The sequence below is a fragment of the Nycticebus coucang genome, chromosome 20 (genome assembly GCF_027406575.1).
Source record: "Nycticebus coucang isolate mNycCou1 chromosome 20, mNycCou1.pri, whole genome shotgun sequence".
Lineage (NCBI taxonomy): Eukaryota > Metazoa > Chordata > Mammalia > Primates > Lorisidae > Nycticebus > Nycticebus coucang.
Window position 1 is genome coordinate 49,752,694 of NC_069799.1, and position 14,454 is coordinate 49,767,147.

The 14,454-nt window shown below is 42.3% G+C and overlaps 1 protein-coding gene across 1 annotated transcript in view; it reads left to right on the forward strand.

Moving 5' to 3' along the window:
- Nucleotides 1–14,022, forward strand: part of PRTFDC1 (phosphoribosyl transferase domain containing 1) — a 110,786-nt gene extending 96,764 nt beyond the window's left edge. Inside the window, exons 6-10 of the mRNA XM_053572594.1 lie at nucleotides 5,408–5,425; nucleotides 7,213–7,295; nucleotides 8,055–8,101; nucleotides 11,840–11,916; nucleotides 12,775–14,022. Coding sequence (XP_053428569.1) covers nucleotides 5,408–5,425; nucleotides 7,213–7,295; nucleotides 8,055–8,101; nucleotides 11,840–11,916; nucleotides 12,775–12,822 — 273 coding nt within the window. The 3' untranslated portion in view covers nucleotides 12,823–14,022. The remainder of the gene's footprint in view (nucleotides 1–5,407; nucleotides 5,426–7,212; nucleotides 7,296–8,054; nucleotides 8,102–11,839; nucleotides 11,917–12,774) is intronic.
- The last annotated feature ends 432 nt before the right edge of the window (nucleotides 14,023–14,454 follow it).

Here is a 14,454-nt window from a genome sequence, read left to right on the forward strand (position 1 = left end):
TTACTATTTCTGCCACAGTTGAAGTCACTTCCCTACTGAAGTCTTAAATCCCTCAGAGTCATCCATGAGTGTTGGAATCAACTTCCTTCAAATTCCTGTTAATGTTGATATTTTGACCTCCTCTCATGAATCACAGATGTTCTTCATGGCATCTAGAATGTGAATTTCTTTCCAGAAGGTTTTCAATTTATTTTGCCCAGATCCATTAGAGGAATCCCTATCTTTGGCAGCTGTAAGCCTTACAAAATGTTTCTTTTTTTTTTTTTGAAACAGAGTCTCATTATGTTGCCCTCGGTAGAGTGCTATGGCATCACATCTCACAGCAACCTCAAACTCTTGGGCTTAAGTGATTCTCTTGCCTCAGTCTCCCAAGTAGCTGGGACTACAGGCGCCCCCACAATGCCTAGCTATTTTGTTGTTGTTGTTACAGTTATTAGTTGGCCTGGGCTGGGTTTGAACTCGCCACCCTTGGTGTACATGGCTGGTACCATAAACACTGTGCTATGGGCACCGAGCCAACATGTTTCTTCTTCTTTTTTTAGAGACAGGGTTTCACTCCATTGCCCTCTGTAGAGTGCTATGGCATCACAGATCACAGCAACCTCTAGCTCTTAGGCTTAGGTGATTCTTTTGCCTCAGCCTCCCGAGTAGCTGGGACTACAGGCACCCGCCACAATGCCTGGCTATTTTTTGTTGCAGTTTGGGTGGGGCTGGGTTTGAACCCACCACCCTCAGTATATGGGGCCAGCGCCCTACTCACTGAGCCACAGGCGCCACCCAATGTTTCTTAAATAATAAGCTTTTGTACGTCTCCATCAGAGCTGTTGGGCAACTAGGTACATTGTCAAATAGCAGTAATATTTTGAGAGGAATCTTTTTCCTGAGCAGTAGGTCTCAAGAGTAGGCTTAAAATATCCAGTAAACTATGCTGTAAACAGGTGTGATACCATCCAGGCTTTGTTCCATTTCTATAGCACAGGCAGGAAAGATTTGGTATAATTCTTAAAGGGTCTAGGCTTTTCAGAATGGTAAATGAGGACTGGCTTCAACTTGAAGTCACTGGCTGCGTTAGTCCCTAACAAGCATGAGCCTGTCCCTTGAAGCTTTGAAGCCAGGCATTGCCGTCTCCTCTCTAGCTATCAAAGTCCTAAATGGCTCTTCAATAGAAGGCTGTTTTGTCTACATGGAAAATAGGTTGTTTAGTGTAGCCACCATCATCAATGGTCTTAACTACTTCTGAATAACTTGCTGCAGCCCCTCCATCAGCACTTCTGCTTTACCTTGCCCTGTGATGTTATGGAGATGGCTTCTTTCCTTTATCTCATGAGCTAATCTCTGCTAGCTTCACAGTTTTCTTCTGCAGCTTCCTCTTCTCTTTCAGCCTTCAAAGAATTGAAGAGTGTTTGGGCCTTGCTCTGGGTTAGGCTTTGGCTTAAGAGAATATGGTGTCTGATCTCCATTCAGACAACTCAAACTTCCTTCAGACCAGCAGTGAGGCTGTTTTGCTTCCTCATTCATGTGTTCACCGGAGTGGCATTTTTAATTTCCTTGAAGAACTTTTCCTTCGCATTCATAACTTTCGTTTTATCTTGGCTCTCTGCATGCCTTTCTCACCAAGCTTAGTGATCTCTAGCTTTTGATTTAAAATGAAAGACATGGGACTCTTCACTTAGAGGCCATTCCAGGATTATTAATTGCCTGATTTCAATATTGTTATGTCTCAGGAAATAGGGAGGCCCAACAAGAGCGAGATGGAGGCGACAACTGATGCGTGAAGCGGTCAGAACACAGAAAATTTGTCTATTGAGTTTCCCGTGGTGCCCCAGAACAATTATAATAGGAATATCAAAGATCACTCATCCAAAATCACCACAGCAGATATAATGATTATGAAAAGTTTGAAATATTTCAAGAATGACCAAAATATGACACAGAGACGCGGAGTGAGCAGATGCTGCTGGGAAAATGGACTTAATGACAGATGGAGTTGCCACCACCCTTCAATTTGTGAAAATCACGTATCTGTGAATTTGAATATGTAGTAAGCTTTATGTGATATTAGGAGATTATTGTTTTTGTATTTTGGCTATGCATAATAAAGAATGTCACGGGTGGCACCTGTGGTTCAGTGAGTAGGGCGCCGGCCCCATATGCCGAGGGCGGCAGGTTCAAACCCAGGCCCGGCCAAACTGCAACAAAAAAATAGCCGGGTGTTGTGGCGGGCACCTGTAGTCCCAGCTGCTCGGGAGGCTGAGGCAAGAGAATCACGTAAGCCCAAGAGCTGGAGGTTGCTGTGAACTGTGTGATGCCATGGCACTCTTACCGAGGGCAGTAAAGTAAGACTCTGTCTCTACAAAAAAAAAAAAAAAAAGAATGTCATGATAACTTTAATCTATTTTAAAGTACATAAGCTTTCTTTTTTTAAAGACAGAATCTCAAGCTATCACCCTGGGTAGAGTGCTGTGGCGTCACAGCTCACAGAAACCTCAAACTCTTGGGCTTAAGCAAGTCTCTTGCCTCCGCCTTCCAAGTTGCTGGGACTACAGGTGCCTGCCACAACGCCCGGCTAATTTTTTTTGTTACAGCTATCATTGTTTTAGCTGGCCCAGGCTGGGTTCGAACCCACCAGCCTCAGCATATGTGGCCGGCGCCCTACCCACTGAGCTACAGGCACCGCCTAAAGTACATAAACATTTTTAAATACTTTAAACAGTTATACATACATCAAAAATTTAGTCTTTAGACTTTTCTGTTTTCAAATTTTCTATAATTTTTTTATATTTACATATTATAGAAAGTACAAATTTTCTTTAATAAATATATTTATATGTGATAGAATATAAACACTTTCTGTAATAAAAACATGCATTTATGCTTAAACCCTTTTTTAAATACAAGTAACCTAGAAATCCATAAATGACTTAAATGTGTCTTTAAAAACAGAAATAGCAGCCAGGTGCAGGTGGCTCATGGGAGGCTGAGGCAGGAGGATCACTTGAGCTTAGGAGGTCAAGACCAGCCTGAGCAAGAGCAAGACCCCATCTCTACTAAAAATAGAAAAACTAGGGTGGCGCCTGTGGCTCAAGGAGTAGGGCGCCGGTCCCATATGCTGGAGGTGGCGGGTTCAAACCTAGCCCTGGCCAAAAACAAAAAAAAAAAAAAAAAAAAATAGAAAAACTAGCTGGATGTTGTGGTGGGTGCCTATAGTCCCAGCTACTTGGGAGGCTGGGGCAAGTGGATCACTTGAACTCAGGAGTTTGAGGTTGTTGTGAGCTATCATGATGCCACAGCACTCTACCCATAATGACAGAATGAGACTGTAGAGTGCTATGATGTCGTAGCTCACAACAACCTCAAACTCTTGGGCTCAAGAGATCCTCTTGCCTCAGCCTCCCAACTAGCTGGGCCTACAGGTTTCCCACACATCACCTGACTAGTTTTTCTATTTTTCAGTAGAGATGGAGTTTTGCTCTTAGTCAGGCTGGTCTCTAACTCCTGAGCTCAAACAATCCACCTGCCTCGGCCTCCCAGAGTGTTGGGATTACAGACGTGAGCCACCGTGCCTGGCCTGAAACATATTATTAAATATATTTTCAAGAAATACATAAGTAACAACCAGAAAAACAGCTACAAGAGTTAAAAGTGACTGCCTCTGGGGAACAAAATTGGGAATGAGAGATGAACTGGAGAGGAGGTGTTCTTCTTAAAAACCTTTCAATCTATTTGATTCTAAACAAGTGTATGCATTGCCTTGATTTGAAAGTATGTTTAATTCTGACAGTATCTGTAAGGATGGGGTTCACATCTTAGTCGTATGTGTCACCCACCACTGTATCTTAGAGTTGGAGCTAATCTTTTCCAAGATGACTCTTTTGTTTTGCAAAGTTCTGAACTGTCAAAAAAATAAAAAGGATTTAATTACATTCAGTGCACTCTACTTAATTAGGCAAGAATGCAGACTAACACATTTTGGAAAGGTTTTTCTTTGTAAAGTTGAAACAAAAAGAGATTGTGAACCAGGAAATGAAATTAACCACAACATTCTCCAAGTATTCTGGTTGGTTCATAGGCCTGGACGGTAAGCCTGATTCAAACTAAAAATGTACATTCCAGCTAATTGCTGTAGCTTGATGGTTAAGGTCATAGCAAATCGTGTTTAAAATACCAATGGCACTGTCCTTGTGATTCTTAAAGAGGCTATTAGGGCATGGCCTTCTTAACAAATGGACAAAATAATCTTTCATTTTCATGATAAAATTAAGATTGTCAATGGGTTTAATGATTAAAGATGCTATACACCTGTGAGAAAAACATTTCCAGGAAAAATAATTCTACCTAAGAATACATTTGACATATTGGACAAAGTTAGGAGTTATTGGGTGGGGGTGGGGGTAGTGGTTGGTTAACATTTTTATTAATTAAATCTTGCATTAGACATAAGTAAGTTGTCTAATGTGTAATATTTGTATTTGATTTTTAGAGTCGTGTATAAAGCACAGGGATAAATGGAAGGTCATTTAAAGAAAGAAAAACACCATTACACTGAAGAACTATTCTCGCCATTAGTTAATTGGAATGTCGTATTAACACAGTCATATTTTAATTTGGTGGGACAGCATTGACATGTAATTACTAATCCAATTAATTGGTTGGTTTTTAACTCATTAATAAGCTTAATTGGTTATTATTTGTTTATTCTACAAATAATTATTGGGCATCTGTAGGCAGGCATTATGCTAGGGTCTGGAAATGTAACAATAAAAGCAAGACAAACGTGATCCCCACTTCATTGAGTTTAGGGTGTGGTAGACAGATACTAAACAAGAAATTAAAATGAAACTTAATCAGAAGTAGAGGGATGTCTTGAGAGCAGATAGCAAAGCACCCAACCATCTCACTAAAAAATACAGACCTGGCACCCCCTAGCCCTTTCTCTAGCCCACCCCCTTCCTCAGTGTTGACAATTCAAGAGTAAATCCGGAGTCCTCTGGGATCTGGGTGGCTAGGCAGGAATACGACTGTCACAGCTGAATCCATAATTCATTGACAGAGCAGTCTCCATTAGTGATACAGTTCACGTCGCCTTAGTTTGCTGGTAAACACTTTGCATCCCAAGGGAACACTGGGTGGGGATGACTTTATGGAAAGCTCTTCAGACAGGTAGCAGGGTCTCAAATGAGCCTGCTCCTAACCTGAACGTAGATATTAATATTGCATTGCCACCTAATTCCAGAGGAACTGCTAAAAGGAATCTAGAATACCTGGCCTGCCTCCAGTCATTTGCATTTGATGGGTGGGGAAGGACTAGCTAAGCAATTTGTGAAATCCTAACTGTAAGCAAAATGTGTGTTTGTCTTGTAAGTGAGATTGCCATCATATTCTAAAATATGGGCTTTGTTTCTTTCAGAATGTTCTCATCGTTGAGGTAAGCTGGCTTTTCCTTTTCCCTATCTGGAAGTTGAAAGAATCTAATGGTGAGTTTTAAGAAGAATGTGCTGTCAAATTGTCCAAGGATTTATTGAGCTCCCATTATACGCACAGCTCTCTATTGAGTAGGAGCCAGCTAGCATCCCTGGCTTCAGATAGTTTAGAACAGGCGTCCTCAAACTTTTTAAACAGGAGGCCAATTCACTGTGCCTCAGACCATTGGAGGGCCGGACTATAGTTTTAAAAAAAAAAAAAACAACTATGAACAAATTCCTATGCACACTACACATTTCTTATTTTGAAATAAAAAACAAAACAGGAACAAGTAAATTCACACCGCTTCATGTGGCCCCGCGGGCTGCAGTTTGAGGACGCCTGGTTTAGAATGAGAGCTTTTGCAATAAAAGTTGTGTGGTAGTTGATCCTTTATTTATATGCAATTTCACATACCTCTAAATTGGTTCTTATACCTATTTGTGAATCAGACATTTTCAGAGAAAGGCCAGCTAGTCCACTGAACCAAATTCATTTAATATAGTAAAGCCAAGGTTAAAACTGTCCTTACCCTGACCTCATTGTTCTTGCCAATGACCTCTAATGACTGTGAGCCAATACCTTCAGCATCACGATCGTAAATATGATCAATTAAAAAAATGGCCATCTAGGGTGGCGCCTGTGACTCAGTGAGTAGGGCGCCGAGGGTGGCGGGTTTGAACCCGGCCCTGGCCAAACTGCAACAAAAAAATAGCCAGGCATTGTGGCGGGCGCCTGTAGTCCCGGCTACTGGGGAGGCTGAGGCAAGAGAATCGCCTAAGTCCAAGAGCTGGAGGTTTGAGGGCAACAAAGTGAAACTCTGTCTCTTAAAAAAAAAAAAATGGCCATCTAGGGGACAGTGACGCTTTGTTTTTAAATTTGTGTGTCTGTTAAAAAAGAGAAAAGAGCGAATACCAGCCCTGTGGCAGTGATGGGACTGATACAGCAAATGGCCACCTTTAGTTCTGGAGCACTCTTATCAGCTGGCAGGAAATCAGGAGAGCTGTTTTCAAGCTTTTGTTACACAATGGCCTGTGTGTACCTTGTGTATCTGCCCTTCTCCTGGCTCAATAGAACCTAAGAAGTAGCCCCTCGAACTAAATGAATTGCCCAGCCCTTGGCTAAATTCAGACCTGTTTTCACAATCAGCTCGGGACAGCTGATTTCTGTCCTGAGGACAATAAATGGCCCCTGACTATTCTCCTCTAATTGTGCAGCAGCTCCTGAGCAGAGATGAGCCTGAGCTCACTGCAGCCAGGGACCCTCAGAATTCATGGGCTGTCACCAGCTGCTATCCAGACACATCCCTCTTCCCAGACACAGAATCCCCTATTGAGTGGGGACGAGCAAGGGGCGGTGTTTAGCCACTCGGTGTATTCAGATGTACATGTGCATGAAAATTCATGTGCTGTGTATTGTGTTACATAACCTCAGGGCCAAATTTACTCCCTAAATATGCACGCACAAGTCCAAATATAGTCAACGCAGAGCCAGTGTGTTCTTCAGAGGCTACATTTAGCCCTTCAACACAGCTAAAGGATTCACATGCACAGCAGATTCCCCAAAACCCAACTTCCAGAAAGAAGCACCTGTCTAAAACAGCATAAGCAACTCTGCCTCCTGCTCTGCCTTCCATTGGACGGCATTTCTAATTAGGATGCATTATTAACAGGGAAATCTCTCCCTGGGTGAATAAAAGCTGCTGTGCTACTCAAATTCATTTTGCTGAATTAATCTGTCCTCTTTGCAAAGGATATTGTTGGAACTGGGAAAACCATGCAAGCGCTACTCAGCAGCATAGAGAAATACAAGCCCAACATGGTTAAGGTGGCCAGGTGAGTAGGACACCCATATAGCATGGCCATTTCTGGCTTTCCCCACAAGCCCAAAAGGGATGCTAACAAGAGATGTCTTTCCAAAGGATATAATATGTTCTAAAGCCAATGGCTTACTGCCCTGGGGTTTTAGGGTTTGACCACACGGAAAAATAGCCCATTTGACTGCTAGCCTGAGAGAGGAAGGGGAAGAGCTCCTCTTTACCATGCCTCCAACAACTGCCTCTGGAGGAACCCCAGTGCGATTGCTCTGTGCCCTTCCTCTTATCCAGAGCCACAGAAACAACATATGTACTTTAAGTACAGACTAGAGTCCAGATGGGGTGGCTCATACCTGTCATCCTAGCACTCTGGAAAGCCAAGGCAGGTAGATCACCTGACCTCAGTAGTTTGAGATCAGCTGGAGCAAGATCAAGACCCCATTTCTACAAAAATAAGCCAGCATGGTGGTGTGTACTTGTAGTGCACCAGAAACTTAGGAAGTTGAGGCAGGAGGATCACTTGAGGTCAGGAGTTCCAAAAATAGAAAAACTAGCCAGGCATGATGGTGGGCGAAGACAAGAGGATCGCTTAAACCCAGGAGTTTGAGGCTGCTGTGAGCTATGATGACACCACGGCACTCTACCCAGGGCAACAGAGTGAGACTTGGTCTCAGAAAAAAAAAAAAGAATATAGACTTGAATGATACTTAATTCTATAGGTAGTTCACAGAGGTTTTATTGAGAATCACTGACACATTTTTTTTTTTTTTAATGGTAGTTTGTTGGTGAAGAGAACACCCAGAAGTGATGGCTTTAGACCCGACTGTAAGTGTTATTTTGTTTTTTGTTTGGTTGGTTTTCTGGGGTGGCAGTTAAGAATCTTTGGTTTCCTCGTTGACATAGAAACTGCGAGGGGCTGATGGTCCTTCAGATTCCTTGTGGTTTTCCCTGCCTTGCTAGGGAGGATAGAACCCTTTAAAATGACAATCTCAAATCCTTTTATTTGCAGCTTTCACAGGAACGATGTTCTGTGGATTGTGTATTTTTATTTATAGGTCTTACACAGCACCTTGACTTCAAAGAACTCGGCTAAAAAGTTTCAGGGGGGAGATGCTGGACGGTTTCAGACATGTAGGATTCCTCGCTGGGCCACTGCTCTCACCAATCAGACACAAAGAGGTGTGCCATGGAGGTTTACAGGGATTCTCCTACCCTCCTCAGGAACTCTTCCCAGACAATACACAATGGTGACCTTTAGCAACCCGAATTTAAGCACACAGAAGGGGAAATCTGAAACATCTCATCACCTCCAAACAAAAGTACCCTAAGAGAGAATTAGCAGAGCAGATATCTCCAGATACCATCTTTACACTTGACTTCAGACGTGTGTTCTGGAAGGCTTTCCTGATCTAGGGCACTCTCTCCCCTCCGCCCCATAATGAAACTAAATCTAATGCCAGGAAGACTAAACGAGCAGCCCGATTATTTATAATTCTAACCCTAGAGGTGACTTTTTTTCACTTGCATAGGCAGACTTCAGTTTGATTTTTATAACTTAGATTTGCTCTAAAGCCCTTGGAATTATTTGGCTACAGTTCTCCTCGGCAAGCTGCAAACATTAGGAAGAGGGAAACACAGTATGGATGGGTAACGTGCCCATGACATTTAGCTAGTGATTCTTTATTCTAAAAACCGGTCTCATTCCTGTGCTGGATATACTAACTCTAAACCATGTTGGTCCTGAGCAGAGAGATCCAGTAACTTCTGTCTGTTACTGACTTTGGAAATGTAATTTGGATGGAGATACTTACCATATAGATAAGATTTTGACTGAAGTTAAAAAACATTCACTTAGAAACATGCCCGATTAATTACAAATTTCTTGTATCACTTATAACAACATTAATAAAACAGGCCGGCGCCATGGCTCACACCTGTAATGCCAGCACTCTGGGAGGTGGAGGTGTGTGGATCACTTGAGCTCAGGAGTTTACGACCAGCCTGAGCAAGAGCAAGACCCCTGTCTCTGCAAAAAATAGAAAAAATTAGCCAGGTATTGTGACAGGTGCCTGTAGTCCCAGCTACGTGGGAGACTGAGGCAGGAGGATCTCTTGAGCCCAGGAGTTTGAAAAGGTTGCTATGAGCTAGGCTGAGGCCATGGCACTCTAGCTCAGGTGACAGAGCAAGACCCTGTCTCAAAAAGGAATAAAGAACATTAATAACATAACAGCAGCTAACGCTAGTAAGAGCTTATGATGTGCCAGGCACTGTTCTAAAAGCTGTATAGACATGAATTTATTTTTTCCTTACAATAGCACTCTAAAGGTAGGTACTGTTACTGTACCCATTTTACAGATGAGGAAGCTCAATACAGCGAGGTTAAACAGCTTGCTGCAGTCACATAGCTGTAAGTGCAAGGCCAGTATTGAACCCAGGCAACCTGGTACGGCTCTCTGCGGTGACTCTTGGGCTACATCTACAAGTAGCATCTGCAATGGCAAATAGAAATGTAGGAGCTGCCCTCATCTAGTCATAGGTCACTCTGATTCCTGACTGACGTCCTAATCTGTCATCCTTCTTTGACTGTTCAACATCTTAACATTTAGCCTTCTAAACCAGCTGTGAGCCCTTAATTTTCCGAGTTGCCGTGGCTAATGGAGGGATTGCATTGCTCACGGTAGAGTCATTATTATTACAACCCTGGTTACAGTGAGGGCTTCCCAGGGCTGATGTTCTTTTAGAGAGCTCAGAACCTCTGTTTCTTCTTTCTTGCCGAAGCCTGAGGCTTTGTACTTCTTGTTCCTTTCTCCTGATTAACTCTTTCTTTTATGCTCAGTGTGTAAACTCTGCTATCTTTCCTTCTGTTCTTGCTTCCCCTCTCTGGTTATTCTATTTTATTTTTTTCAAGAAACAGTGATTCGGAGGAATCAAATAGGCTTCCTAACAAGTAACCCCATAATGCAACCCCCTAGAATACTCTTGCCTTTAGAACTTTCTGTGAGTAAGAACCGGTTGGTTTCTCCATGTGAAAACATCTTGGGTCACAGTCACCATGGAGACAGCTTTGTCCATGTTATAAGTACACTGACTGTGCCAAAATATAGTTTCGTATAACCAAGTACCTCTCTCTTATCTGTAATAGTGCAGTAAATAAATTTAGGTTCCAAAACACTGAAAAATGTTTGCGAATCATTGAACCAAGGCATTTTTGTTCTGTTTTAAGACATCTGAAAAAGAAGAGCTTTCGTCTATTCTTTAAGAGTCCATGGCAAAGTGCCGTGGCTAGCACCACCTCACACTCTGGGAAGCCAAGATCAGAAGCATCCTTTGAGCTCAGGAGTTCAAGACCAGCCTGAGCAAGAGCAAAACCCTACTTCTACAAAAAATAGAAAAATTTGCTCGGCATTGTGTTGGGCACCTGTAGTCCCAGCTATTCTGGAGGCTGAGGCAGGAGGATCTCTTGAGCCCAGGAGTGTGCAGTTGCATTGAGCTATGATGATACCACTGTACTCTAGCTTAGGCAACAGACCAAGACCTTGTCTCAAAAAGGAAAAAAAAAAAAAGAATCCTCTCCAATAAAAATCATCTTCTTTTCTGGCTCGGCGCCTGTGGCTCAAGCGGCTAAGGCTCCAGCCACATACACCTGAGCTGGCAGGTTCGAATCCAGCCCGGGCCCGCCAAACAACAATGACAGCTGCAACCAAAAAAACAGCCGGGGTTGTGGCGGGTGCCTATAGTTCCAGCTACTTGGAAGGCGGAGGCAGGAGAATCGCTTGAGCCCAGGAGATTGAGGTTGCTGTGAATGGTGATGTCATGGCACTCTACCCAGGACAACAGCTTGAGGCTCTGTCTCAAAAAAAAAAAAAAAAAATCTTCTTTTCAATCAATTCTGCTTTTGATTAACCTTAGCACCTTGCACTGCATTTAAATCCATTTCCTCTCATTCTGCCCTCAATAGAGATAAAGAGCTAATTAATAACCTCCGTATGGTGGACCTGAAAACCAGTATTAAAATAACCCTTTGCATTCTTTTCCTCAAGTTGAACAACCCCATCTCCTTTCATCCCTGTCTCCCAGGTTTCGCTTTCCAGCCCTGTAAGCAGCCGAGACGCTGAGTACAGTGGGGGAATCGCTGCTGGTTGCCGTGGCTGCGCACCTGCTTGTGGGTTCCAGGATTGTGACGCCGTCTGCTTGAACTTCCCCGTTTTGCTATTCCAAGTGATTCCTTGGCCTCTATGGTTACATACCGCTTGCTTTGGAACACCAGGACCCCACGACTAACTCAGACGTGCTTCTTGTTATCTGCTGGGCTTCCTGAGCCCTTGCTACACCCTGCCCCCTAGGAGTTCATTCATCTTTTATCATACTTTGGTTTGTCTGCCTTTTCTCCTAAGTCATCATGCCAGTTCAGGTCCCTGTTCGGCTCATCCTGTGCATGCCTCACTTTTCTACTTCCTTCTGCCAAAATAAAAGGTCTTGAGAGTTTGAGAGTCCACAACAACATATGGTAGCTTTACATTTACATAATCTAAATTGGTTTTTTTTCTCTCTCTCCTGACTAAGATGCTGGATTTGAGATTCCAAACCTATTTGTGGTGGGATATGCCTTAGATTACAACGAATACTTCAGAGATCTGAACGTAAGTCCTGCGTGCAAATCCCTAGCGTCCTTTTCATGAGAACTTAACAGTAACTTCCCAATTTAACAAATTATTGGGCTGGGTGCGGTGGCTCACGCCTGTAATACTGGCACTTTGGGAGCCCGAGGTGGGTGGAGTGCTGGAGCTCAGGAGTTTGAGACCAGTCAGCGCAAGAGGGAGACCGTATCCCTACCAAAAATAGAAAAATTAGCTGGATGTTGTGACGGGCACCTATTGTCCCAGCTACCTTGGGAGGCTGAGGCAAGAGACTCACCTAAGCCCAAGAGCTGGAGGTTGCTGTGAGCTGTGATGCCACAGTACTCTACTGAGAGTGACAAAGTGAGACTCTGGCAAAAAAAAAAAAGTAGTTCATGTTGTGTTTACCACTGTAAACTGAAGTAGTTGTCATTTTACCGGTAGGAGACTTCTATTTCCAGCAGGACTACAAGTATTGCTTCCTCACCATTGCAATGGTTTTTACGGACTTCAGGAGCCAGGTTCAAAACAGGGCTCAAACTAAAACAACAAAAAATTTATTTGTTAAGCATTCAGATGGGTCTATTGAGATTTTATGCATAACTTTAAATACACACACATGTATAGTATAACATAAGTTGACCACCCAACCTGGTCAACATACAGAGGTGTTCAACATAAGGAACTAGGCCTGATACATTCCTGTGGTGCATGTCCAGTCTATGAAAATTAGGTCAACTTAAGCAGGTGGTCAGTGTAGGGAGGTGGGCAACTGCAGAGAATAACCAGTTACAGGATGGCGTCCTGTTATAATTCCATTACATTATCTGTGCCTCATATTTTGTTAAGACACTGACGCCTTGAAACCTTTTATTATTTCAGCACATATGCGTGATCAACGAACAAGGTAAAGAAAAATACCAAGTTTAAAGACATAAACTCTCACCATGCGATTCCCAGACACCATCATTCGGAGGATGACACTCAGGAAGCCAGTTGCCAAGTGGGTCTCTCCAGGCGTCTTCCCTTAACAGGACATAAAAGAAAAATTGTTTTAATGAGAGCAGTTTCTTTTCTGAGATTTTAGTAGAAAGGGTACCAAAGGTTCTTAAGGAAGAGAAAGCAATGCTTTTATCTGACTTGTTCCAAATCCAACACTCCGCCTTATGACTCAGCCGTGCTATCTACCTTCACAAGCCTGCGCTGTATCCACCTTCCTTTGTTGTAATACAGTCATTAAACTTGATTACGATGCCCAGGATACCCCCACCTAGTTACTCAAATATTTTTCACTTTTTTAAAATCACTCTATTTTGGTAATATTCCATAGTATTAAAACCCTAGAAATCTTTTCATGTAATCCCTGATCCCTATATATTTTTAGTAGGTTCCCATACTGAGAAAAAAGGGGGGGGAGGACAATTTAATATAAATTTTTGTTTGTGCGTTTCTGACAGGCCATTATTATCTGCTTTGACAAAGCCTTTCTGAAACGCAGTGTACAATGAATCTTAATGATGTTATGACATGAACCTTTGCTTTAGCAGTCTGATTTGAGTTTCCGGTATGTGATGGCGCTACGGCATGTGTGCATGGATGTACTCGACTGTGTTTAATACTCTGAATTTTAATTAGGAAAAACACAATGGCAGCAAGGCTCCGGTTTCTAAGCGGCATCCTTCTATTCATGTGGGACATGAATAAATGGCAGAATGGCTGTGGGGGGGGTGGTTTCAGTGCTCAAAACTAAGCAAGTATAAATCTGTCCTCTTATTTGCATTAAAGGACAAGACGTGGTTGTGTCCTATCCAAAACATGAAAACAGAGATTGATTTATTTTTTAAGTATCCTTATAAAAGACTGATCACAAAAATCCAAGGTGCTATAAGGAAACAAGCATACTTCAGAATAACAGTTTTTTTTTCCATTTTTACCGTTTTATAAGACATTTACTAGTTTATGGGGATTTTAATTGAAATAAACTTGAGTGCCAATAGAGCTGTTTTTTCTCACTTCCTAAAAAAAGTAAATGCAAGATAAATAACTAAGCAGTCTTTGTTTCTGGACCATATGTGGCATATTGTGATTAGATTCTAGCTTCCTTTGGACTAATAAAGAGTAAGAAAACTTGTTATGTTTTTTAACTGCTTACTGTTTTTCTTCCGCTTGCATATTTTTTATATGCTTTCAGCCGTTAAAGTGCACGCAAGCCAACAGCTTAAATACACTACCTCATATATGCATCCTGTGGCTCTATTTTTGTCAATCTGGATTAAATCCAATATGTGCCCTAGTATAAGCAAACGATTAAGCCTGACCAGATCTGAGGGGTTTTTTTTCCTCCTTAACCTTGTTTGTAAGAACAAGGAATTTTAGTTGTAAAAGATTTTCCTGCATATTGTCATTTTAGTCAAGAGAAGAAAACAAACCACACCCAGATAGCCCCAGGGGTAAAGCAGCAAAGGGAATCCCTTTTAGCTTTGTTTTATAGAAGCATTGGTACCCGGATTATAGAGTCACAATTCTGTATAACTGGCCAGTTTCTTAAAATATCAAAATGAA